Raw genomic sequence first — 27,083 nt, forward strand, 5'->3', positions numbered from 1 at the left:
TTTCAAAAAAATTGAAGATTTTACGCGTAAATTTTTGACCAAACTTAAATTATTTGACTCTCAAAAAATGAAAACTGTCACGTAAATTGGAACATGAGACAGAGGGAGTATATGTATCCCATTTCCTATAAGAAAAAAAAAGTACTTCCAGATGTCACATGAAAAATGAAGCCACTCAAAAACGGGTCGGGTCTACCGAAGTTTTAAGGGTTTTATTTCTTTCTGTATTTAGGAGAAGGGTTTTACTACTTCTCTCACTCTACTGAGTTTTTCTTCCTTTATAGCCGCAGTCAGGAGGAAGAAGAAGGAAAACAGAATCAAATTTCTTCCTTCTTTTTTTTTATTAATTTATTTTTGTGCAATGGCTACTCTCATTCCTCCGTCAGTTATAGTTCCACCGGCGAATTCAAGGTCGGCAGCCGTCGAATCGGAGAAAGAGAAAGTTGATTACCTGAACTTACCTTGTCCAATTCCTTATGAAGAAATCCATCGTGAAGCTCTCAGTTAGTATTTTTATCCTTTTACTTCTCCTTTGATCATTTGTTGCTATTAAATTTTAACGAAATCGGTTTTGATTGGAGAGACATGGATGTATATGATTTACAAGGATGTGGCGGTATAGTTGAAATGGTTTGGAATAGAGTGGATTAGATGTAGAAGATTTATGTAACCGGATCCTGTAATTGAGAAGCTCTCAGCTAGTATCACTCTTATCGTTTACTTCGCCTCTGTCAATAGTTGCTTTAAATTTAATGAATTCGGTTGAGTTGAGTGAAATGGATGTATACGATTTTTAAGGATGTGGAGGTATAGTTGAAATGATTCGGAATAGTGTGGATTAGAGGTTGAAGATTTATGTAACTGGATCCTGTAATTGAGAAGCTCTCAGTTAGTATTGCTGTCCTTTTACTTCGCCTCTGATCAATTGTTGCTTTAACTTTTAATGAATTCGGTTTGAGTAGAGAGAAATGAATGGATAGGATTTATAAGGATGTGGTGGTGTAGTTGAAATGGTTTGGAATAGAGTGGATTAGATGTAGAAGATTTATGTAGCGGGATCCTGTAATTGAGAAGCTCTCAGTTAGTATTATTATCATTTACTTCTCGCCTATCATCAGTTGTTGCTTTTAAAGTTTAATGAAATCGGTTTTGAGTAGAGAGAAATGGATGTATAGGGTTTATAAGGATGTGGCGGTATAGTTGAAATGGTTCAGAATACAGTGGATTAAATGTAGAAGATTTATGTTGCTGGATCCTGTAATTGAGAAGCTCTCAGTTAGTATTATTATCATTTACTTCTTGCCTATGATCCGTTGTTGCTTTTAAATTTAATGGAATTGATTTGAGTAGAGTGAAATGGATATTTATGATTTATAAGGATGTGGCAGTATAGTTGAGATGGTTCGGAATAGGGTGGATTAGGTGTAGAAGGTTTAGGTATCCTGTAATTGAGAAGAAGCTCTCAGGTAGTATTGCTATCATTTACTTCTCGCCTATGATCAGTTGTTGCTTTTAAGATTTAATGAAATTGGTTTGAGTAGAGTGGAATGGATGTATATAATTTATAAGGATGTAGCGGTAAATGGTTTGGAATAGAGTGGATTAGATGTAGAAGCTTTATGTAGCCGGATCCTGTAATTGAGAAGCTCTCAGTTGTTTGCAGATTGCTTTGCGTGTTGTAAGAATTGAAATGTGATTTTAAGTATGGAGTTTTAACTTTTAATGTTATGTTGCCTCTAATGGTTAGGGATGAGGTTTCATGGTGCAAGTCTGTAAGATATATACAAATGATATTGTCTAATTGACAAAATTACTGACAAGTCGATCGGAAGCTGGAATTGTAGGATGGGAAGTTAAATTCATATATGTATCGTAAATATAACTTGCATAAGAAGGAAGGTGATGCGAGAACTACACAATCTGGACATCTAGATTTTGTCTTTTAGGTGAATGACAAGATAGAATTAGATATTAGATAACTAAAATAAATGTAGAAGATTTATGTAAAGGATCCTGTAATTGAGTAATAGTTGATTACCTGTTAACTGCAGATTGGGTTCCTTTGCATTTCTAAGAATTGAAATGTGTTTTGAAGTATGGAGTTTCAACTTTTTAATATTATGTCGCCTCCGATGGTGTAGGAATTAGGTTTCACGGTGCAATTCTGCAAGATATATACAAACGCTATTGTCTTATTGATAAAATGACTGAAAAGTGGATCAAAAAAGTTGGAATTGTAGGATGGGAAGTTAAACCATAAACCATATATGTATCCTAAATATAACTTGCATAAAAAGGAAAGTGATGCGAGAATGACACAATCTAGACATCTAGATTTAGTCTTCTGGGTAATGACAAGATAGAATAAGATATATGATAACTAAAATAGATGTAGAAGATTTATGTAGCGGATCTTGTAATTGAGCAGTATTTCATTTCTTGTTGTCTGCAGATTGCTTTAGCGTATTCTAAGAATTGAAAATGTGATTTAAAGTATGGAGTTTCAACTTATAATATTATGTCGCATCCAATGGTGTAGGAATTAGGTTTCATGGTGCAAGTCTGCAAGATATGTACAAATGAAATTGTCTTATTGACAAAATGACTGACAAGTGGATCGAAAAAGTTGGAATTGTAGGATGGGAAGTTAAACCATATATGTATCGTAAAGTATAACTTGCATAAGAAGGAAGGTGATGCAAGAACAACATAATCTAGATATTTAGATTTAGTCTTCTAGGTAAATGACATAATATAATAAGATATAAGATAACTAAAATAGAGGACTCTTACAAGCGTGTAATGCGACAAGAAGAAACCTAACAAAATGAAAATTAGTTTGTAGAGTGGTTGTAGATTTTGAGAGGAACAATGTTATATGATAGTGAATGTTGGGTCTACAAGGCCATGTATATCCTAAGATCAATATTACTAAAATCTAGATGTTAAAATGAATGTGTAGTTGTAGAAGAGCTTTTGAAAGGAAAGAACATGATTTCGTACATCCGAGGAATAATTTATATGATAGTGAATGTTGGGTCTACAAGGTCATGTATATCCTAAGATCAGTGTCACTAAAATCTAGATGTTAAAATGAATGTGAAGTCGCAGAAGAGCTTTTGAAAGGAAGGAACTTGATTTCATACATCCAAGGACTAATTTCATAAATGTTTTGTCTTTTTGGTGCACTTGAGGTTCTTATATCATATGTTTTTGTTGATTCTCTCTTTTTTTTTTGGTATAGCTCTTGTATACGGGAGCTTTCTCTCTTATTAACAAAATTATACTGTACTTGATATAAGAAAATAGATTAGGAATGATCATGTCCTATAGAGGATAAAATTAGCACATGTAGAATGCCAAAGTAAGAGAAGGCCGTCTATGATTGTATGGCACTTTTTTTTAAGGGAGAATAATAAGTTTGTAGTCTTCATTGGGGATTTGGGGTAAATCTAGAATTCCAATTCTTTGGTGATGTGAAGTTGCCACACTTGGCAGTTGATGTTTCTTTTTTCTTGCATATTCTGATTTTTGCCCCAACTCTTATTCCTAAGACCGTTCCCACCCGGGCCTCTGTAATTGGTGTAACCTAGTAGGAACTTTGTATGAATCTCTTCTTGCCACTTATTAGATTACCTTTTATTTAATACTCCCTCCGTTTTAAATTAATAGTCACTTCAACTCAAAAAAATTACCCCAAATTTTTTCTAGTATAAAATTAAAGTATGCAAGCATTTTCAACTATACCCTCATAGTTCTTTTTCTTTTTAATATTGTTCAATTCTCAAAAAACTTCTAATAAACAGGGTAACTCAATAGGTAATACCCTGTTTTTATTATGTTTCTTATTGGGCATGAAAAAAAAGCTAAAACGATGATTAAATGGGATGGATAAGGGTATTTTAAGGGGCGTGTAAAAGTAAACATGACAAGTTAAATGGACTGAATGGAGTACGTCATTAATGTACTTCAATTATTATTTATTAATATCCTTGTAAGATCGTTATTAAGTTATAATATATGTGAAGGCTCCAAATTGAAGTTATAACTATTATAATATACATTTACAATCATTGAAACTTTTGTTGTAATAGATGATTCTATACAGCATACCTAGTGTAATATGTAATCCACAAGTGGGGTCGGGGTAAATTATATATGATCCTATACAACAACAATATATCCAGTGTTACAACAAATGAATTTTACAAGAACTCTTGGCACATGAAATAATTAGTGGAATTAAAACATAATAAATATCGAAATAAATTCATTTCTATCTATAACTAAGAAAAACATGCAAAATACCAATAATTTTTTTTTATGATCTTCATTGAATTATAATTATTTACATATTTTAAATCAGGTTATTTAATACAATATCGAATCACTTGTGTCGTTTTGATATTTTCTAGTTCTCCGGCCAAACTTACTTCCTCATTAATAACTTTTTATTTAAAGTTATCCATTTATGTGATTAAGAATTTTAATAATTATGAAGACTTATCAACAAGATATGTTTAACGTGCCATTAGATTATATTAGTTATAAAGTAAAAATATGGTACAAATTGTACATCTTTAATTAAAATTACTACTTCTATATTTTGAATTTGGGTCTGGGGCTCTGGGCTTAGCACGACCCCCATGGAACTAGCATAGAACTACATATGACAATCTGATGATGGAAGATAATAAAGAGAAGATGAGATTAGCATGCCCCCACTAGGATGATACACAGAAATTGAGAAAAAAGAAGATGAGATTGACCTAAAACTACATGCACAGAAGTTGTATCACAACACATACAATCTCTCATAATCATGTGAGCTAAGAATAGAACACAATGGAAGTGAGGATCCATATATGCGATAACACTAGTTGGGACAAAGGCGTAGTTATTGTTGTTACACTTACATTAGGGTTTTTTTTTCCAGTATTCATTGTATTCTAGTTAGATATTTATAGAGGAATAAGTCTATGATTTGGAGAAGTTATTTTCTATTTAGTATGGAATGAAATGGGCTTGCATAGAGAGCAGAATGGATAAAAAAGATTCATATATCTGACCTCAACTGGTTTGAGATTGTGTTTAGTTGTGTGTTTGTTGTGAATGCTCTAGATTTAGCAAGAAATACTGCCTCTACATTCTAATTCAACCTTGCATTTGGGAAAAGAGGGTGGGCTAATAGTTGTTTGATTCATTGTGTGTACATGTAAAGTTGTGTCCAGTAGTCTTCTTTATCAAAACCTGGAGAGCTGGTTGTTGAAACCACTATAAAGTTAAATTAATGCAGTGCTTCTATTGCAGTTATAGTGTTTCCTTTCATGTTCATATGTAATCAGCTTTGGTGCTCTTAAATGTGACACTCCTATATTATTGTTATTGTTTTGGTGAAGGAAATAACTAATTCATGTCTCTATTGGCAGTGTCTTTAAAGCCCGAGCTTTTTGAAGGACTGCGTTTTGATTTTACCAAAGGACTTAATCAGAGATTTTCACTCAGTCATAGGTAGATTTTATATACTCGACAAATATATTATATTTGTAGCTATGATCCCTCCATTGCTCGAGGGGAAGAGGTGTTCTCTTAGTGATAACAATTGTGTTCTTACCTTTTATCAGTGTTTTTATGGGGCCTACAGAACTTCCTACTCAGTCTGCAGACATCGTCAAAATACCAACTGCACACTATGAGTTTGGTGCCAACTTTATAGATCCACAGGTCTGTAGTTGAATTTTATTTTTCCAACTGCCTGAACTCATTGAGGATCAAATAGTGGCGACAATGACATCCTACTAATGCTACAGATGATGCTTATTGGGAGAGTAATGACAGATGGTAGGGTGAATGCTAGGGTGAAGTGTGATTTATCTGAGAATCTTTCATTGAAAGCCAATGGTCAGGTATTAAATGATATCTGCAGCTGTTGCTTTCCCTTCCATAATTATGTGGAGCGACTGTATGTCTCATAATTACTATCTTCTTAACAGCTGACTGGTGAACCACACATGTCACATGGCATGGTTAATTTCGATTACAAGGTAATTATTCTCTCTGTTTATGCAAGGATTTTCGTGCATATAATTCATAAGATTTAATTGATCCATCCAGGCTATTCTGGTCACTCTTCCTATTTCATTCAAGTTGTACTATTCTCATACCATGTTGCGGGCCATTTGACTTGGGAATAATGATTGTTGTATATTTTCATTGTTGTTGTTGTTTATAAGGGTAAAGACTACAGGACTCAATTTCAACTTGGCAATGGTGCATTACTTGGAGCCAGCTACATCCAGGTATGGTTACTCCTCATTGCTGTTGATACTTATTTTTCTTCAATATTTCCATCATAGCGTTCGACTCTTGGCATTTTCTCCCAAACTGTTCTAGAAAACGTTTTTCTTGAGGCGAGGGTCTATCGGAAACAGCATCTCTACCCCACAAAGGTAGGGGTAAGGTCAGCATACACCACTTCATCCTCCCCAGGCCCCACTTGTGGGGATATATCAAGTATGTCAGAAAGTAAATGACCTTTTCTCAGTCCATTATGTATATGAACTGTTATAATGCGTCAGACATTTATGTCCTCAAGTTACACGATGTATCATGAAGTTTCAAAGGTTCAGTAAATTTTGTCGTACTTGATACGATGAGTTGGAATAGTGTTTTTTCACTTACAAGTGTGCGTTTAGGTTTAAAAATGAAAAGATAATAATGTGTGACATTGTGCTGTCAACTGGAATTAAAAGCCTAGTGACTGGGAGAGAGAGCAAAGGGAACCATCAGGGGTTGTTATAGCATCAATAAGAGATCAATGGTAATGTAGTTTGTGAAAAATCAGATTACTTAATTGGATTAAATGCTAAGAAGAGAAGAAGACACTAGTGATTAATGTGGGTCACATTCTCTAACAACTCCTTGATAACTTAGAATAATACTTTTTAAGTGTTTCTTTACTAATTATTAGCTTTAGTATCTAGACCTCATCCTGTTCCCTCAACCCCTGATGACAAGAAGGGACTGCCAACCACTCTGTCTCCCTTTGGCCACAAAATGTTCTCTGTGATGAGAACAGTGTCATGCTACTCAATCTGCATCAACTACATACCCATTACTTTACAAAAGTAAAACATTTAAAGGAAACCTCCATCATTTACCTTCTTACCAGAACGACCAACTGAATAGTAGACAATTTCCACCATCATTTACACTGTTATTTAAGCTAGCCAATGAGTAGCTGTAATTGTGACATCTGTTTGACACCATTGTTTTGGTAAGAAATGACATGAGTTCAAGTTTGTCATTTGCACTTCTTTCTGGACAGTAATTGACATCAACTAAAATTGTTTTTTTTTTTTTTGTGAGGGATCAATTGACATCCCAGCGAAGTTTCTTAGGTGGGGTTTCATTTGATTTATTGTGGATTGGATGATGGAAAACCAAGCAAAGCGCGAAGAGTGGTGTGGTAGACACATGGTTTTGGGTGTGAACGAGCATTATGGATAGTGGTGGTTAGGCATATATGTGGTTTATTTTTGTGTAATTCAGAGTTTGTTTTGATGAGGTCATCCCTTGGCGGAAGACTTCAACGTGGAAATTCCTTGTTCATAGTTGTCGGATTAGGTGTCTTAACGCTGCATGGTCTATTTGTGTCATTGGGAGGAAAGATCTGAATAGACTAGGAAAGTATGGCAAGGATAGTGCAGATATAAGCCCCTTTTAAAGAGGATGGGGCCTCCCCTATGTCTTTGATGGTTGGCAACTTGGATTACTATAATTTAAATGTCCCCACTCACATTGGCTCATTTGCTGAAAAGTGTTTTGGAATTAAAAGATGAATTCTTTAAATAATTGGGCACAATGTGTATAGGTGAGCTTCTACAGGTACCATTGCTTTATGCTCTTCTTTATGGTGAAGTTGCTTCCATATTATCAATAATTATAAAAGACTGTGTTTAAACCTTCTTATAAAAGCTTGCTATTAGTAATTTGCTTCTTTGGGTTTTGTTCCTTGGTGGCCGCTCGACTACAAAGTACAAACTTAGTGTCATCCTCTAAATTGGAGAGTTGAGACAGTAATGAAAGATTGGAAATTGCAAATGCTATAGCAATATTATTTTTCGCTTTTGTCCCTTCGGGCTGCCAGGATATCTGATAAATTGGTTTGATATCATCTACCACCTATTGGTCAATCATGGTTCCTTGTGGTTCGTATTAAATACCAGAGGATGAGTAAAGCTGTCCTTATAGAAGGGTCAATATCATATGCAGATAAATTGTGTGGTATTATGTTTTTAGCTTTGCTAACTGAACCTTTATGTGCTCTTGCAGAGTGTCGGTCCACATTTGTCTCTGGGTGGGGAAGTGTTCTGGGCTGGTCAGCATCGGAAATCTGGCATTGGTTATGCTGCTCGCTACAACACGGATAAAATGGTATTCTGCCTAATACTAGATGTTAGAAATTTTTTATCTGGATTCGAGGCATTATAATATTTGTTCAAATGATGAATGACTTGTTTGGGATTGAGGTGTAGTTGTAATTACTGTTATTGTGTTGGTAATACATGGTAGCAGCTTGAATTTCATTGCTGTTTTACAATTAGTTCTTTTTGGTACTTGCTAACTATTTCAGTTGATTGAGAAGACTTCTATTTAAATTCAATTAAAGTCCTTCCAGAAAACTAATATGTATCATGCCCAAGTTAGATATTTGATTGATTGCTTTGTCTGAGTAAGTTGTTTCAGTAGCTATAACATCAAGGGCAGTGTGTCATTATTCTCCTTCATCTGTTGTATGAATAGCTCTAGAATAAAATTGAACTGCAGGTCTTCCAGATGCAAAAGGATTTGTATTATATCGTTTTGACTTGGTATTTTCAATGTTATGTCAAACAGGAACATCAAAATATTCATGTTTCTGAGTATAAACCCTCCCAAAGAGAAAACATATCTATTATATGTTCTTTTGTCGATTTCATCAGCATTAATTTCTTGTAGTTGTCTTTTTTGTAGGTGTATTTCATCTTCCATGTTTTTTTTTAATGGTTTTCACATTGTTCAGTGTTTGTTAATTTATATGCAGGTTGCTGCAGGGCAAGTTGCTAGTACTGGAATGGTTGCACTGAGTTATGTTCAGAAAATTTCTGATAAGGTTGTAAGAGTCACTAGTAGCTTAACAATTGCATTTGTGACTTGCTTTTCTTGAACTCTTTCCTTCCATGCAGGTGTCTCTAGCATCAGATTTTATGTACAACTACATGTCAAGAGATGTAACAGCAAGCTTTGGTTATGATTACATCCTTCGGCAGGTAACCTTTTGTTGTAAATTCTTTCCAGAAATCTAACTTGATTTCCTGCAGGCTACTGTTTGTCTTTCGTACTTTAACTCCTGTGCATTTCCAGCAGTTTTGCAGTTTCCTGTTGGCTTTGAGAGACCCTTACTCTGAGAAGGGTGTAGTTTTTTCCTAGTTTCTAACCTGCTGCAACTGTCCTGAATCCAGTGAAAAATGAACCTCCAAATTTAATACCTCAATATTGTCGTTATCTTTTTCAAAATGATTGCATGCAGACTCCAATAGATCATTTCTTACCCTTAGGATAGACACCTTGCCTTAGGTTTCGACACCTTGATGGTAGAATCATTCTAGCATTATAATCCAGTTTATGTTAAAGACCGACTACCACGTCTTCCCTGTATATTGCATGGACCGACTTGGTGTGTGCCTGTGAGTCCATATATTTGTAGCAACCCTTCGTTCTTGCTTCCTAAATAACCAAAATATATGGACTAGCGGGTTTCATATGTTTTCTCTTTCATATCTTTCTGCTATGTGACATCTCATTTCTTTTTGCAATGTGACATCTTGTTTCTGTAGTGTTAAGAGTTTCAGAATACTGAACCCTGTTAGGAATCCGATGTACCTAAGTGTGGTAAGGTAGATAATTAGGAGTCTTTTGTAGAGAATCATCTCTGCTTAGATTTTCTACTTTTTTTGGGATATCACATGCGTATGGGGTGTTCTCCCCGAAGTGGTATACAAGGTAAATTGACCTAAACACCGTGACTCCTAATTATGATAGAATCGGGGAAATTCAGTGATATTAACCTAAATGTGTAAAGTGGGATGCGAGAAGTGAGACAGATGATTTGGGCATGTGAGGAGGAGGTGCACGGATGCGTCAGTTAGTAGGTGTGAGAGATTGGCTATGGCAGAAGTTAGGAGAGGTAGAGGTATGCCGAAAAAGAGCTGGGTTAGGTGATCCGACATGACTTGGCACAAATTCAGTTTATTGAGGACATGACCCTAGATAGGAAAGTATGGAAGTCGAGAATTAGGATAGAAGGTTAGTAGGTAGGCGAGTGTTGTTGCACTTTATGTGGTAGAGGGAAGGGCCTAGTGGTGTTATTTGGTAAGTGCGTAGTTCCTTATTCTTCTATGTGTATTACTATCTATTGTTGCATTTACTTTGTATCTTGCTATTTGGTTGTCATATTTTCTTGCCATCATGCTTTGATAATATTCCTTTTGAGCCGAGGGTGTATTAGAAACAATATCTCTCTTCTACAAAGGTAGGGCTAAGGTTTGCGTACATCCTACCCTTCCTAGATTCCACTTGTGAGATTACACGGGGTATGTTGTTGTTGTTGGATAACTGTGGTGTCGGGGACAACTTGTGCGCACCTTGACTAATTCCAATGTGTACCTACTACCTCCGACCAATACATGTACCGAGAAATTTTGTCCACCTAGGCTTTAGATGGATGGGAGAAATCAACTAGTGTTTTTGCCTCTTGCTGAGATTTGAACAGTGACCTCTCATGGTTCTCAAATCACTTCATTGACTACTAGGTCACCCTTAGGTGCAGAGACATGTAGAAACTTTTTGTGGGCTGTTGTTATGCGTTTTGCAAGGGGTTATGATTAATGAAAGCTCATTAAGTCAATCTTATATTTGTGACTGCATTGCGACCATGTTGGGACATCTAATCAACCTTTCTCATTCTTGTCTGTGTTTACTGAATCAACATTATGCGTGCATCGCAGTGCCGTCTCAGAGGGAAGATTGATTCCAATGGTTGTGTAGCTGCTTTCTTGGAAGAGCGCTTGAACATGGGTCTTAATTTCATTCTTTCAGCTGAGGTAAGTGGCTTATGTTTTTTTTTTTAAATCTTGTTGTAGCTCCTTTACAACATACCTGTTCTAAGTTTCACCTATTCTTGTTTTCTTTTCCTTCGGATAACCGTGAAATTTCTTAAGGCAGCTAGTGCATGGATTGAAACTCTTATATTAGGGGCACACCCCTCTTATCTATTTCCCTCCTTCATGCTTATACTTGTTGGAATCCAATCTCACAGTTTGGTAGAATGACTTTCATTGGTGTCCTAACTGTGTTCCTTATCGCTTGTTCAGGTCGATCACAAAAAGAAAGACTACAAGTTCGGTTTTGGACTCACAGTTGGAGAATAGAGGAGGCAGCTTAAACAGGGATTAGGTATTAGCATATGAGCACAAGATTAAAATTGAAAGCATCTTAACAAGTGATGCTTTTTCTCAGCGATAAAAGAATCGAAACATCAGTTTTGTATTTTTATCGAGCGACATTGGTTCTGGAACATACATTTCATCAACTGGTGCAACTAGTCACTAATAGTTGATTTTTGCAATTTCGGAAAATTCTTTTAGACAGTTTAGAATTGTAGAGTTGACTTTATTTTGATAAAGAGATCTACCATTCTGATTTTACTGGATGCTATATGCTTAATAATTCTATGGTTAAATTTAATGTAGTGTTTAGAGATTTTGAAGGTGTTTGAATACCTGCTTTGTGAAAACAAGGGGAAATCATAGTTCAGATTCCAACAAAGATAACAGTTAGTAATTTTCTTCGTCTAGTATTTGTGATGGTGGGAGATAGCAAGCATCTAGTGAAATAGTCGAGGTGGTTTAGATACCATCCTTATAAAAAGGAAGTGTCAATCATCTATGTCTGTTTCAGACTATATGAATTTTCTATAGTCAATTTCTAATTCTCTTGAGATAATGTCGTCGGTGTAATACTATATAGCATAGGGAATTATGAAGGTGATAGAATTAGGTAGATGCTTAGGCTTTTATCAAATTTTTGGGGATATCTTGCACGAAAGTATTATGTGATTTCTTTCCACTATTTTAGTTTTTACAAATAAAAATATCTAGTATTTATTGCGGGGAGGAAACAAGTATGCGATAGTTGGTTCAAATATCATGGGTTATCAAAAAGGATAGTTGATAAATAAAAAATGAAGTAATTGCAATAAATATTTTTATTGATATGATTCAATTGCATGCATTATTGACATAGCACAAGTAATTACAAGTAATTGCTTTCTTGCACTTTGAATTTGGTTTGTTTTTCATTCCTCTACCTCATATTTTTAAAATCTATTTACTTACACGACCATTTTAAGGGATTATGGTGTTCGATTTTGGAGGGTATAGAAAATTCTACTTTTATATTTTTGTGGAATTTCAATATTATAAAATGACAAGAATTTAATTTTTAAAATATAAGGGGTTGTTTGAATACTAGTTAGAAAGAGAATTATTCATGCATTAAAAATTTAGTATTTCAATATCATATTTAGGATTTTAGTGGCTTTATCTAAAATTTAGCACACTAGTAGTTTGTTTGGATAAGTTTTTAGGAGGTCGAAAAATGTTTATTATTATTATTTTTTAAAAGAAATGGCTGGCTAAATCTTTGAGAGTTCCATGAGCCAAAAAGGTAGTTTTTTTTTCTTTATAAACACTTTTTTTTTTTTGAAAAATACCTTTGAGAAAAATATACTTAGAAGCATTTTTAAATTTTTTGATTAAACACTAATTGTTTCGAAAGTGTTTTTTTTAATTTATTACCCAAACACATGTTGTTTTTCATCATAAGTATTTTTTTAAAACCACTTTTAAAAATAACATTTTTCCAAATAAATTAATTGTAAAAGTACGGCCAAATTGATTATTGTGTGTAGTTATTATTTTATCATCCCACATAATTAAAATATAGAGTTAATATCTTAAAAGATCATTGAACTATGACAATTTATCTAGTAAAGTCTTTGAACTTTGTTTTGTATCAAGAAAATCACTCAACTTTAAACTTTTATCTTCAAAAATCATTCAACTACAAATAAATTATTTTATATGTCATATAAATATATAACCCACAAATTAAATATACAATATTTTTTTGAAAAATGTGAAAATTTCTAGAGGTTTGTGGCCTGTGAGCACTGGCTTAGAAGCATTTTTAAATTTTTTGATTAAACACTAATTGTTTCGAAAGTGTTTTTTTTAATTTATTACCCAAACACATGTTGTTTTTCATCATAAGTATTTTTTTAAAACCACTTTTAAAAATAACATTTTTCCAAATAAATTAATTGTAAAAGTACGGCCAAATTGATTATTGTGTGTAGTTATTATTTTATCATCCCACATAATTAAAATATAGAGTTAATATCTTAAAAGATCATTGAACTATGACAATTTATCTAGTAAAGTCTTTGAACTTTGTTTTGTATCAAGAAAATCACTCAACTTTAAACTTTTATCTTCAAAAATCATTCAACTACAAATAAATTATTTTATATGTCATATAAATATATAACCCACAAATTAAATATACAATATTTTTTTGAAAAATGTGAAAATTTCTAGAGGTTTGTGGCCTGTGAGCACTGGGCAATAGGGAAGACAATAAGTTATTATCAATTTAATATAAGTGATAAGCAAGTTAAAACCTACAAGTTGAAAATAGAACCCAATTCTTAAGGAATAACATTTTTATATACACAAATTATTACAAATACAGAGCTCAACTTTGATAGCTGACGCTCTAATGGTGGAAATGGAATTATTATGAATCCCTCAATTATTTTTATTCATTTCAAAGATGGGTAATCAGATAGTGACTTCAGTGGATCTTGACCGAAGATAGCAGTAGTCCAATTAACACCACTGCCATTTCATCTTCCGAAGCTTTCTTGATTAACTCCAATGGAGGGTCATCATCACTGGATTCTAGTTCTTCATTGAATTGCTGCCAATTCTTGGAACTAATCAAACCCAAAATCAATTATTGCGAATGAGGTTAATTTTAGCTTGTCACAGTTTGTGAAATTAGAGGTAATGATAAAATAACTATGTTAATTATTTTGTTTATTTGTGGAGTGCGTCACAGTGTGTGAAATTAGAGGTAATGATAAAAATAACTATGTTAATTATTTTGTTTATTTGTGGAGTTCATGTTTACATGAAATAAGAAAAATAATTTCTTTTGTCATGTCAAATTTATTTTATTGATAAATATAATTGAGTGATTTTTGAAGATATAAACCTTTTAAGATATTAACTCAACTTGCATAACATGCCTACAAATTGATATTAGATATCGATTCACCAAATCTAGGGATTTCTCGTTAGGTTATTATATTATATAAATCTTAAGTTGAGTAATTTTATTGATATAAAACGAAGTTCAGTGACTTCATAAGATAAATTCTTATAGTTCAATGACCTTTTAAGATATTAACTCTTAAAATATATATTTTAAGTATGAGTTATTTACTTAGATGAAGCCTTAATTATTCATGTAGTATACTTCGTTTCATTTCCCCCCTATATAACCTTTTTACTTATTCAATTTTGATTCTTTATTTGTCCCTTTTTACTTGTTATTTTTGACAAATCAAGAAAAAATAATGTTTTTTTTTACTTATATATGCTCAATCTATTTAGAGAGTTAATGTTTTTGAAAAAGGTAGAACCCCTTTAATGAGTAAAATGATTTTGAAATTCTATCAATTAATAGGGTAAAATAGTAAACTCACTATGTCAATTTTTTTTTTAATAGGTGTGTTAAGTCAAAAATTGACAAGTAAATAGGGACAAGGGGGAGTAAATAGATCTCACCTAGTTTATACATTTATACGTGTATTAATTTGTGAGACTGTAAATTGGTAATCAATTAATGTATTTAATTTTATGCATAACAACTAAAATACTACTAAGCATGTTATTAGTTATATTACTTTTAATACATAAATAACTTACTTCTTAACGAGTAAGCAAATAACCCTTCATAGTGTATTAGTTGCAACTTGTTTAGATGATTGTTATATATTGTTAAATAATGTATTGTATTGTTTTGATTAATATAATATTTGAATGAAATGTATCGAGCATGTTGTTATATAATTTCACACATCAATAATCTAAAGAATAAATTTATAACACTATAAATAAATATAGGTTCGACCATAGAATTATTAGAAAAAAATAATAATATAAAATAAAATTATTAAATAATAACCCGAAGATAAAATGAAAAAAATAAATTAACAAGGTAATGATACTACCTTGTTCATTTGTTTGGATAGTTATTACCGATTGCATTGTTAATTTAAATTTAATTGGGCTCTAATATGAGTAGCACCGGAGCGACAAACCAAAAGAAAAATCCAAACTCCAAAGAAGAAGCTGTATATAAGTTTCTTGCAAAATTAGGGCACACGGAGATACAGCCATTGAAAAAGATGAAGAGAATTTCTCTGCGGAGTTGCAATGGTATTCCCTTTATCTCTTCCATCTCTGGTTCGGCATTTACATTTAGAGCTTGTTCTTCATGCCATTACAGTAACAAATCAATTTCAGTAAAGGATAAACTTGGTGTAAATAGTGGCAATTTAGATGATGCTGTTACTCTCTTCCATCAAATGGTTAGAATGAAGCCTCTTCCTTCAGTTGTCGATTTCTCTAAATTGTTTAAGACTATGATAAGTATGAAGCATTACTCACCTGTCCTTTCTCTTTTCCGACAAATGTGGAAATTGGGCATTCCAATTAATGGGTTCATCTTGACTAGTGTGATTAATAGTTATTGCCTGATGCATCGTGCTGATTTTGGATTTTCGGTGTTACCTATTTACTTGAAGAATGGCATTCCGTTTAATAGTGTTACCTTTACAACTCTAATAAGGGGAATCTTTGCTGAAAATAAGGTTAAAGATGCTGTTGAATTGTTCAAAAAATTGGTGAGAGAGAAGATTTGTGATCCCGATGAAATCATGTATGCAACAGTAATGAATGGGCTCAGCAAAAGGGGTCATACTCAGAAGACTTTAAGTTTGCTCCGGTTAATGGAACAAGGTAATACTGAGCCCAACATATATATCTACAACATTGTTATAGACGCTCTTTGCAAAGATGGAAACTTAGATGCTGCTATCAACATTCTGAACGAGATGAAGCAGAAAGACGTTCTTCCAAACATAGTCACATATAATTCAATAATTGATGGTTTGTGTAAGCTCGGTCAGTGGGAAAAGGTTAAACTTTGTTCTCAGAGATGGTGAACCTTAATATGTATCCAGATGTGCATACCTTCAACATAATAACAGATGGACTATGCAAAGCAGGGAAAGTCAAAGATGCTGAGGAAGTAATGAAACACATGGGTCGAAAAAGGGGTGTAGAGCCTAATACAATCACCTACAATGCATTGATGGATGGATATTGTTTGCGTGGTCAACTAGATAGAGCAAGGAGAATTTTTAGTATCATGATAGATAAGGGCATTGAGACCGACATTATTAGCTATAACATACTAATAAAGGGATACTGTAAGAAAAAGAAAGTGGATGAGGCCATGCAATTGTTTTGTGAAATTTCTCAAAAGGGATCAAAACCCAATAATTTGACCTACAATACGATCTTGCAAGGTCTTTCTGAAGTTGGAAGAACTGGTGATGCAAAGCAAATTTACGCTGAGATGCTATCTGCAGGGACCAAGCCTGATATATACAGTCATGTCACTTTGCTCAATGGTTATTATAAGTACGGACTTGTTGAAGAAGCTATGGCACTCTTTAATAAGTTAGAAAGAAACAAAGAGTATACTAATATTGCATTTTATAGTGTTGTCATTAACGGATTGTGCAAAAATGGTAAACTCCACGAAGCGCATGCTGTTTTCAAGAAGCTTTCTTTCATTGGATTACTCCCGGATGTGATAACATACACTATAATGATTAATGGATTTTGTCTTGAAGGGTTGTTTGATGAAGCTAAATATATTCTAAGAAAAATGGAAGACAACGGTTGTTCTCCAAACAATGTCACTTATAATGTTATTGTGAAAGGATTTCTCAGGTGCAACAAAATTAGTGAAATGGCATCTTTTATGAAGGAAATGGATGGAAGGGGCTTCTCATTTGATGCAACTACAACTGGTTTTTTGATAGATGTTGTAAGGGAGAATCCTTCTGTCCTTGACATGATACCAGAGCTTCACTCAAAAAATAAGAAGTGATATTTTGTTTGGTTTATTCGGCTACGCTATCGCTGTCATACAATTTCCTTTTATCCCTGCAAAAGAAATGACAGCCTATGCATTTGCTAAAGTTGATGGCAATTAGAACATTGTTTGAGCTTTCAACACAACCTAATGAGGAGGTACATCAATTTGGTTTGAGTTTTTCTTACCATTCTTCTTTTTCTTAGAAATCAAATGTCATTGCACTCTTAATATGAGAAAAAATGGTGACCATACTGATATTCTTAAAAAAGGAATAGTGGTAAGTTCCCTTATGTGTCACATTACTCCGTGTAGTCCAAATTAAGTGAATTATTGAGACTTTTTTCGTAGTTCAAAGTAAGCGAATTATTCAAAGTTCACGAAAATTGTTGGAACTCTTTTCCATAGTTACTCTTCATTTAATGAGATTCTTAACTTTTTAACATTTTCTAGGAGACTAGTTTGAAAATAATCAAAAGGGTAATAGTGGAAAAGTTGCACTGAGTATTCTTGTTATAAATGTCGAATACCAAAAATTTTAAATAGGCATGCCAAATATCATAATATTGGAAGTGTGGTGTCAAAAATTTCAGTTTTGGTATCTACCATACCATGCCAACCCCTAATTATGATCGAACTATGGAAATTTGTGCTATTAACCTGAATATATTAAATGAATCTAGTTCGCACTAGCATATAACTAAAGTAATTCTCTTGACTTTCATTGTAGACATTAAAAACTTTTGTTTTATTGTATTGGATTTCAATGGTGTTCGGGCCAACTAACACACACCTATACTAATTTCACGGTGTACCTACTATCTCCCACCAACAATGGTACCTGTAATTTTGTCCACCAAGGGTTATATAGATGGAAAGAGATCAACTATCTTTTTTGCCTTCACTGGGATTTGATTCGAGACCACATGGTTCTTAATCCACTTCATTGACTCCTAGGCCACACCCTTTGGTGCACAATAGTCATATAGACACTTTTTGTGGGCTGCTATTATGCGTTATGCAATAGTTTTGAGAACTCGTTTAGTTGATCTTGCTTTTGTGGCTTCATTGCAACAACATTAGGACTTCTAATCAACCATGGTTATCATGAATTTAACATAGTGTTTCAATATGATGCATTCATTACAATGTTGTCTCAGAAGGAAGATGGATGTGTTGCTGGTTTCTTGGAAGAGCGCTTGAACGTGGGTCTTAATTTCATTTTATCAGCCAAGGTAGGTTGCATCTTGACTTCTCTATCTTGTCGTGGCTCCTTCACAGAATACATGTTCCCAATGACTTTAATTTTGGGTTGAGGATGTTACTCCGTCCCTCAATGATGCCGAAATATGAAAAGCTTCTTGATTTCCTCCCACCTTTTTTCTGAGAGGCGCATGGATAAAAACTTGGTAGATAAGGGGCACACCCCTCTATCTATTATTTTCCTTCTTGCTTTTACTAATTCGAATACAATCAATCTCTCACAGTTTGGCTGTATAACTTTCATTATTGTCCTAAATGTGTTCTTTATCGCTTGTTCAGGTCAATCAAAAAAGAAGACTACAAGTTTGGCTTTGGACTCACAGTTAGAGAACAGATGAGGTAGTTTGAACAGGGATTAGGTTTTGATATATAAGCACAAGTAAAATTGAAAGCATCTTAGCAAGTGATCTGTTTTCTCAACGATAAAAGAATCGACTTCTCACTTACTTACTACTTACTCATTAAATACCAGCTTGAACAAGGAAAGTGGTCCCTTACCTTCTCTATTTCCTTCCCTGTGTTTGGCTGCTTTTTCTTCCTTTTTCCATACTTGAGGAGATAGAGATCGCCAGGTTCAACTTCCACTGGTGATGGTGATTCCTTCTTGAAAACAGTATTTTCTATTGAATCTGAATATTCTAATAATAAGATCAAATCAATTCCTATTCGAAAAGAGGAAGTATATTTATCAAGCTGACATTGTTTCTGGAGCATCCTTATCAACTGGTGCAACTAGTCACTTGTAGTTGGCCTAGACACCACGGTTATCAATAAATATAAAGTTTATGTTTTACAACCCAAGATTTTGGGTTTTACATTATCCATGTGCTTTTATTGTATGATGTGATTAGTGAAAATCCAGGGATTTGGGATTGAGACTTATTTGTTTTGTTGTTGTACTTAAATGCACACTTACCAATTCTTTAGGTATGGTAACTAATCTTTCTAATGCACTTATTAGTCTGGGGTGTAATAATGTTGCTTCTGTTATGAGAACTTTGGTTGCGTGGACGCAAATGTAATGTTGAAATTGTTACATGATCATATCTCCATGTGTTAGCTTTATCATAGTTGTCATTAATTTTTTTTTAATGACGGTACTGTTCTGACCCACTTGTGTGTACCTTCAACTATTCAGCAAGTACATGCTACCTCCCACCAACAACACATGTACTACGCATCTTTGACTATCAGATACTCTCTCCATCCCTTTTTAGTTGTCCATTTTAGAAATGGCACACAGATTAAGGCAACAATGATTAGCACAGTGAAGTTACAATTTTACCCTATGACAACTTTTCACTTCAAAATTACAACCACTTATTTGAATTCAAGTGAAATAAATTGGAGGGAAACAACATACACTTTTACAATTTTCAAGAAGTGTAAATAAGGGTATAATAGGAAAAAATTTGTTGTCCTTTCTTGATTTGTCAAAATGGACAACTAAATAGGGACAACCAAAAAAGGAAATATGGACAAGTAAATAGGGACGGAGGGAGTATGTTTTTAGTTGTCTATGAAATATTCAATCTTGTAAACACTTTAAGATTTGAGTAACACATATATTTCCTTCTAAGTTTAGTTTATGAAGTTAGTCTTTAGAATCATTTGAATTTAATTTTAAGTTGAGTTCTAACTAACTGAGATAAATGCATGTTTCATGAAATAAGACACATTTTCTGAATATCCTTCAACATCTATAATCATGCCTTCTCTGTTAGGTCAAAAAAAAAGTTGTGTTTTCCAAAAATATGACTTATCAAGGGGGTGGTATAATTGATCGATAAAGTGGATTGAGAATCATAAGATCTCATGTTCAAATCCAAATAATTAAAATGTATATTTTAAGTAAGAGTTATTTTATACATAACAAATTACCCTTTAAGGGGTTGTTTTTTCGCTAGTTAGAGTTATTCACCTAGATGAAGACTTAATTATTCATGTAGTATACTTCATTTTATTTTTCTCCTATGTAACGTTCTTACTTGTTCAATTTTGATTCTTTATTTGTCCCTTTCTACTTGTCATTTTTGACAAATTAAGAAAAGATAATATTTTTTTTAATTTATTATACGCTCAATTTATTTAGAGAGTTAATGTTTTTGAAAAAGGTAGAACCCCTTTAATGAGTAACTTGATTTTGAAATTCTATCAATTAATAAGAATAAAATAGTAAACTCATTATGTCAATTATTATTTTCTTAATAGGTGTGTCAAGTCAAAAATTGACAAGTAAATAGGGGGACAAGGGGGGACTAAATAGATCTCACCTAGTTTATACATTTATAATAATTTGTGAGATTGTAAAATGGTAATCAATTAACGTATTTAATTTTATGCATAGCAACTAAAATACTAATCTTAAGCATGTTATTAGTTATAATATTAATTTTAATACATAAATAACTTACTTCTTAACGAGCAAGCAAACAACCTTTCATAGTGTATTAATTGCAGATTGTTTTGATGATTATTATATATTGTTACATAATATATTGTATTGTTTTAGTTAATATAATATTTGAATGAAATGTATCGATTATGTTGTTACATAATATCACACATCAATAATATAAAGAATAAATTTATAACACTATAAATAAACATAGGGTACACAATATTTTTTTTAAAAAAAAATAACAGTATACAATAAGATTATTAAATAATAATTCAAAAATAAAATGAAAAAAAATAAATTAACAGCGTAACGACACTTGCCTTTTTTTGGATGGTTGCTAAGATTTTTCGAGGTAAATTTAAATTTAGTCGTGCTCTAATATTAGGGATGGGAATGAGCGAATGGCAAACAAAAAAAAAATCCAAAGAAGCTGAATGTATTAGTTTCTTGCAAAATTAGGGCACACGGAGATACAGCCATTGAAGAAGATGAGGAGGATTTCTCTGCGCAATTGCAATGGTATTCCCTTTATCTCTTCCATTTCTGGTTCGGCATTTACAATTAGAGCTTATTCTTCATGCCGTTACAGTAAAAAATCCATTTCAGTAATGGATAAATTTGGTGTAAATAGTAGCAATTTAGATGATGCTGTTACTCTCTTCCATCAAATGGTTACAATGAAGCCTCTTCCTTCAGTTGTCCATTTCTCTCAATTGTTTAAGACTATGATAAAGATGAAACATTACTCTGGTGCCCTTTCTCTTTTTCGACAAATGCTGAAATTGGGCATCCCAATTAGTGATTTCATCTTAAATATCATGATTAATAGTTATTGCCTGATGTATCGGGTTGATTGTGCATTTTCGGTGTTACCCATTTACTTGAAGAATGGCATTCCATTTAATACTGTTACCTTTAACACCCTATTAAAAGGAATCTTTGCTCAAAATAAGGTCAAAGATGCAGTTGAATTGTTCAAGAAGTTGGTGAGAGACAAGATTTGTGAGCCTGACGAAGTCATGTATGCAATCGTCATGAATGGGCTAAGCAAAAGGGGTCATACTCAGAAGACTTTAAGTTTGCTCCGGTTAATGGAACAAGGTAATACTGAGCCCACCATATATATCTACAGCATTGTTATAGATGCTCTTTGCAAAGATGGAAACTTAGATGCTGCTATCAATATTCTGAACGAGATGAAGCAGAAAGACATTCCTCCAGACATAGTCACATATAATTCAATAATTGATGGTTTGTGTAAGTTTGGTCAGTGGGAAAAGGTTACGAGTTTGTTCTATGAGATGGTGAACCTTAATATTTATCCAGATGTGCATACCTTAAACATAATAACAGATGGACTATGCAAAGAAGGGAAAGTCAAAGATGCTGAGGAAGTAATGAAACACATGGTCGAAAAGGGTGTAGAGCCTAATACAATCACCTACAATGCATTGATGGATGGATATTGTTTGCGTGGTCAACTAGATAGAGCAAGGAGAATTTTTAGTATCATGATAGATAAGGGCATTGAGACCGACATTATTAGCTATAACGTACTAATAAAGGGATACTGTAAGAAAAAGAAAGTGGATGAGGCCATGCAATTGTTTTGTGAAATTTCCCAAAAGGGATCAAAACCCGATAATTTTACCTACAATACGATCTTGCAAGGTCTTTTTGAAGTTGGAAGAACTGGTGATGCAAAGCAAATTTACGCTGAGATGCTAACTGCAGGGACCAAGCCTGATATATACATTCATGTCACTTTGCTCAATGGTTATTATAAGTACGGACTTGTTGAAGAAGCTATGGCACTCGTTAATAAGTTAGAAAGAAACAAAGAATATACTAATATTGCATTTTATAGGGTTGTCATTAACGGATTGTGCAAAAATGGTAAACTCAACAAAGCACATGCTGTTTTCAAGAAGCTTTCTTTCATTGGATTACTCCCAGATGTGAGAACATACACTATAATGATTAATGGATTTTGTTTTGAAGGGTTGTTTGATGAAGCTAAATATATTCTAAGAAAAATGGAAGACAACGGTTGTTCTCCAAACAATGTCACTTATAATGTTATTGTGCAAGGATTTCTCAGGTGCAACAAAATTAGTGAAATGGCATCTTTTATGAAGGAAATGGATGGAAGGGGCTTCTCATTTGATGCAACTACAACTGGTTTTTTGATAGATGTTGTAAGGGAGAATCCTTCTGTCCTTGACATGATACCAGAGCTTCACTCAAAAAATAAGAAGTGATATTTTGTTTGGTTTATTCGGCTACGCTATCGCTGTGATACAATTTCCTTTTATCCCTGCAAAAGAAATGACAGCCTATGCATTTGCTAAAGTTGATGGCAATTAGAACATTGTTTGAGCTTTCAACACAACCTAATGAGGAGGTACATCAATTTTGGTTTGAGTTTTTCTTGCCATTCTTCTTTTTCTTAGAAATCAAATGTCATTGCACTCTTAATATGAGAAAAAATGGTGACCATACTGATATTCTTAAAAAAGGAATAGTGGTAAGTTCCCTTATGTGTCACATTACTCCGTATAGTCCATATTAAGTGAATTATTCAAAGTTCATGAAAATTGTTGGAACTCTTTTCCATATTTACTCTTCATTTAATGAGATTCTTAACTTCTTTACATTTTCTAGGAGACTAGTTTGAAAATAATCAAAAAGGTAATAGTAGAAAATGGTCTTTAATTTTATGTCCTTAAATATTTTTCTTAAGGGTTGCGCCATACTTAAACAATTCACTTAATATGGTCTAGAGCGAGTATAAGTCTAGTAATATCATTTTCAGTGCTATTAATATACAGGAACATCAAAACATTCATGTTTCTGAGTAAACCCTCCCAGAAAAAATATCTATTAATTTATATGCAGGTTGATGCAGGGCAAGTTGCTAGTACAGGAATGGTTGCACCAAGTTATGTTCAGAAAGTTGCACAGAGTATTCTTGTTATAAATGTCGAATACCAAATTTTTTAAATACGCATGCCAAATATCATATTATCGGAACTGTGGTGTCAAAAATTTCAGTTTTGGTATCTACCATACCATGCCAACCCCTAATTATGACCGAACTAGGGAAATTTGTGCTATTAACCTAAAGATATAAAATGAATCTAGTTCGCACTAGCATATAACTAAAGTAATTCTCTTGACTTTCAATGTTGACATTAAAAACTTTTGTTTTATTGTATTGGATTTCAATGGTGTTCGGGCCAACTAACACACACCTATACTAATTCCACGGTGTACCTACTATCACCCACCAACACTGGTACCTGTAATTTTGTCCACCAAGGCCTATATAAATGGAAAGAAATCAACTAGCTTTTTTGCCTTCACTGGGATTTGATTCGAGACCACATGGTTCTTAATCCACTTCATTGACTACTAGGCTATACCCTTTGGTGCCCAATAGTCATATAGAAAGTTTTTGTGGGCTGCTATTATGCGTTTTGCAATAGTTATGAGAACTCAATTAATTGATCTTGCTTTTGTGGCTTCATTGCAACAGCGTTAGGACTTCTAATCAACCATGGTTATCATGAATTTAACATATTGTTTCAATATTTTGCATTCATTACAGTGTTGTCTCAGAAGGAAGATGGATGTGTTGCTGGTTTCTTGGAAGAGTGCTTGAACGTGGGTCTTAATTTCATTTTATCAGCCGAGGTAGGTTGCATCTAGACTTCTCTATCTTGTCGTAGCTCCTTCACAGAATACATGTTCCCAATGACTTTCATTTTGGGTTGAGGACATTTCTCCTTCCCTCAATGACGCCGAAATATGAAAAGCTTCTTGATTTCGTCCCACCTTTTTTATGAGAGGCGCATGGATAAAAACTTGGTAGATAAGGGGCACACCCCTCTATCTATTCTTTTCCTTCTTGCTTTTACTACTTGGAAGACAATCAATCTCTCACAGTTTGGCTGTATAACTTTCATTATTGTCCTAAATGTGTTCTTTTATCGTTTGTTCAGGTCGATCACAAAAAGAAGACTACATGTTTGGCTTTGGACTCACAGATGAGGTAGTTTGAACAGGGATTAGGTTTTGATATATGAGCACAAGTAAGATTGAAAGCATCTTAGCAAGTGATTTCTTTTCTCAACATAAAAGAATCGACTTCTCACTTACTTACTACTTATTAAATACCGGCTTGAACAAGGAAATTGGTTCCTTACCTTCTCTATTTCCTTCCCTGTGATTGACTGCTTTTTCTTCATTTTTCTGTACTTCAGGAGGAAGAGATCGCCTGGTTCAACTTCCACTGGTGATGGTGATTCCTTCTTGAAAACAGTATATTCAGTTGAATTTGAATATTCTAATAATAAGATCGAATCAATTCCTATTCGAAAAGAGGAAGTATTTTTATCAAGCTGACATGGTTTCTGGAGCATCCTTATCAACTGGTGCAACTAGTCACTTATAGTTGATTTTGCAATTTGAGACATTCTTTAGATATGCACAATATAGTTGTGTATAATAGACATACGACCCTTTCCTCAATCTGCGCATAGCGGGAAATTAGTGCTTTTAGACGTTCTTTAGAATTTGTAGAGTTGACTTTATTCAGATGGAGAGATCTACGATTCGTATTTTATTATTTGTGACATATTTGGTTACTATGTGCTTCATAGTTAATACTACAAAGGTAGTTGCAGTAAATATCTTTTTAATATGATTTAATTGCAGTTACATTATTAGTAGGCGTGGATTAATCATCTATAAAATTAACTCAATCTATTTTGATTTGCTTAATTCAACTCACTTAATAAAAATATAAGAGGGGGTTGAAGAAAATAAAGTAGCTGGAGAGAACAGAAGAAACATAATAATGAGGGGAAGATCAAGTTTTATGGATTTGCAGCTATGTTTCGTATATTTTTAAAATAATTATCATTATAAAAGGTAATTAGGGGAGAGATAAATACACTATTGTGGTAGTCAAGACGGCTGATTCCCCTGGGCTGAATATTTTAAAATAGAACTTGTTCAAAACGTACAATTGATAGGATATTTTAGGTCAACACAATATTTGAATTATTTTAGAACACATTTCTGGAGGTTTATATATATATATATGATGATCTGTGAGTAGTGTTTGGACATAAGCAGAAATATTGAATAACATACAATGAGTTTTGGAACTCAACTATGGAAAATACTTGTCTCATACTCCTATCTTATTAATATCCAGTCAAAAATTAAACACAAACAGATGTGCTACTCTTTTAATAACCGTATAAATGACAACATGCATGTGATGAAAATGAGAAATGCAAACTAATACTGACTCCGTCCACTTTTAATTGTCATAGTTTCCTTTTTTAGAGCCAAATTATAAAAACTTTTACTAATATTTTACGATGTATTTTTTCATCATATTGATATGCAAAAAATTGCAATTTATAGTACTTTTCGTATAGTTTTTGAATATCTGAATTTTTTGTTTAAAATATCAAATTAATGTAATCTAATTTAACTTTGAAAACTAGTCAAATTGACTTTTGAGAAGCAAAATAAAAATGGACGGAGGGAGTAATTCATTATTATAGTGCAGCATTGAATTTAAAGCTTTGCTCGAGTCCTATGCCTTGTCCTGAATGAAGGTATTATTATCTGGGATGCAAGTTAAAAATTTGACTGTTGTAATAACTTATGTTTTGCACCAAGGTGCGACCTAGTGGTCAATGACGTGGGTTTGAGCACCATGAGGTCTCAGGTTCAATCCTAGCTTAGAAAAACACTAGATGATTTCTTCTCATTTGTTCTAGCATTAGTAGATAAAGTTAATTGATACTTGTTGGTTGGAGGGAACAAATATCCCGTGAAATTAGTTTATTAAGTTAGTCTTTAGAATCATTTGAATTTAATTTTCAGTTAAGTTCTAACTGACTGAGATAAATGCATGTTTCATGAAATAAGACATTTTCTGAATATCCTTCAACATCTATAATCATGCCTTCTCTGTTTGGTCAAAAAAAAAATTGTGCCTTCCAAAATATGACTTATCAAGGGTGTGGTATAATTGGTCGATAAAGTGAATTAAGAATCA

The 27,083-nt window shown here is 33.3% G+C and overlaps 2 protein-coding genes, 1 long non-coding RNA gene and 1 pseudogene across 6 annotated transcripts; all 4 read left to right on the top strand.

Annotated features, from left to right (window-relative positions):
* The first annotated feature begins 250 nt into the window (after positions 1-250).
* On the top strand, positions 251-11,802 carry LOC102588205 (mitochondrial import receptor subunit TOM40-1-like). Its single transcript, XM_006344041.2, has 11 exons — positions 251-503; positions 5,430-5,511; positions 5,625-5,724; positions 5,811-5,906; positions 5,994-6,044; positions 6,234-6,299; positions 8,335-8,436; positions 9,086-9,154; positions 9,228-9,311; positions 11,049-11,144; positions 11,415-11,802. Exons 1-11 carry the CDS (start codon positions 362-364, stop codon positions 11,469-11,471), a joined length of 945 nt encoding a protein of 314 aa, XP_006344103.1. The 5' UTR covers positions 251-361; the 3' UTR covers positions 11,472-11,802.
* A 3,685-nt stretch (positions 11,803-15,487) lies between these two features.
* On the top strand, positions 15,488-17,382 carry LOC102589188 (putative pentatricopeptide repeat-containing protein At1g12700, mitochondrial; annotated as a pseudogene).
* A 125-nt stretch (positions 17,383-17,507) lies between these two features.
* Positions 17,508-19,560, top strand: LOC107059996 (uncharacterized). Its single transcript, XR_001473080.1, has 2 exons — positions 17,508-18,572; positions 18,880-19,560. It is a non-coding gene; the product is annotated as an uncharacterized lncRNA (long non-coding RNA).
* Positions 19,561-21,411: 1,851 nt separating this feature from the next.
* Positions 21,412-25,693, top strand: LOC102588542 (putative pentatricopeptide repeat-containing protein At1g12700, mitochondrial). Of its 4 annotated transcripts, none has more exons than XM_006344043.2 (4): positions 21,412-23,405; positions 24,612-24,697; positions 25,006-25,095; positions 25,267-25,693. In XM_006344043.2, the coding sequence occupies exon 1, from the start codon at positions 21,490-21,492 to the stop codon at positions 23,260-23,262; it is 1,773 nt and encodes a 590-aa protein (XP_006344105.1). In that variant the 5' UTR covers positions 21,412-21,489; the 3' UTR covers positions 23,263-23,405; positions 24,612-24,697; positions 25,006-25,095; positions 25,267-25,693. The 4 variants fall into 4 exon arrangements, with proteins under 4 accessions (XP_006344105.1, XP_015162701.1, XP_015162699.1 ...); XM_015307215.1 differs by having other exon boundaries at positions 24,623-24,697; XM_015307213.1 differs by having other exon boundaries at positions 21,412-24,697.
* The last annotated feature ends 1,390 nt before the right edge of the window (positions 25,694-27,083 follow it).

This window comes from Solanum tuberosum, unplaced genomic scaffold, assembly GCF_000226075.1.
Source record: "Solanum tuberosum cultivar DM 1-3 516 R44 unplaced genomic scaffold, SolTub_3.0 scf00052, whole genome shotgun sequence".
Taxonomy (NCBI): domain Eukaryota; kingdom Viridiplantae; phylum Streptophyta; class Magnoliopsida; order Solanales; family Solanaceae; genus Solanum; species Solanum tuberosum.

Excerpts from the sequence above, each read along its gene's own strand:
- LOC102588542 (XM_015307213.1), top strand. The coding sequence starts at position 21,490 with ATGAGGAGGATTTCTCTGCGCAATTGCAATGGTATTCCCTTTATCTCT.
- LOC102588205 (XM_006344041.2), top strand. The coding sequence starts at position 362 with ATGGCTACTCTCATTCCTCCGTCAGTTATAGTTCCACCGGCGAATTCA. Across the intron at positions 504-5,429 it reads AATCCATCGTGAAGCTCTCA|TGTCTTTAAAGCCCGAGCTT; the intron begins GTTAGTATTTTT and ends CTCTATTGGCAG. Across the intron at positions 5,725-5,810 it reads CCAACTTTATAGATCCACAG|ATGATGCTTATTGGGAGAGT; the intron begins GTCTGTAGTTGA and ends CTAATGCTACAG.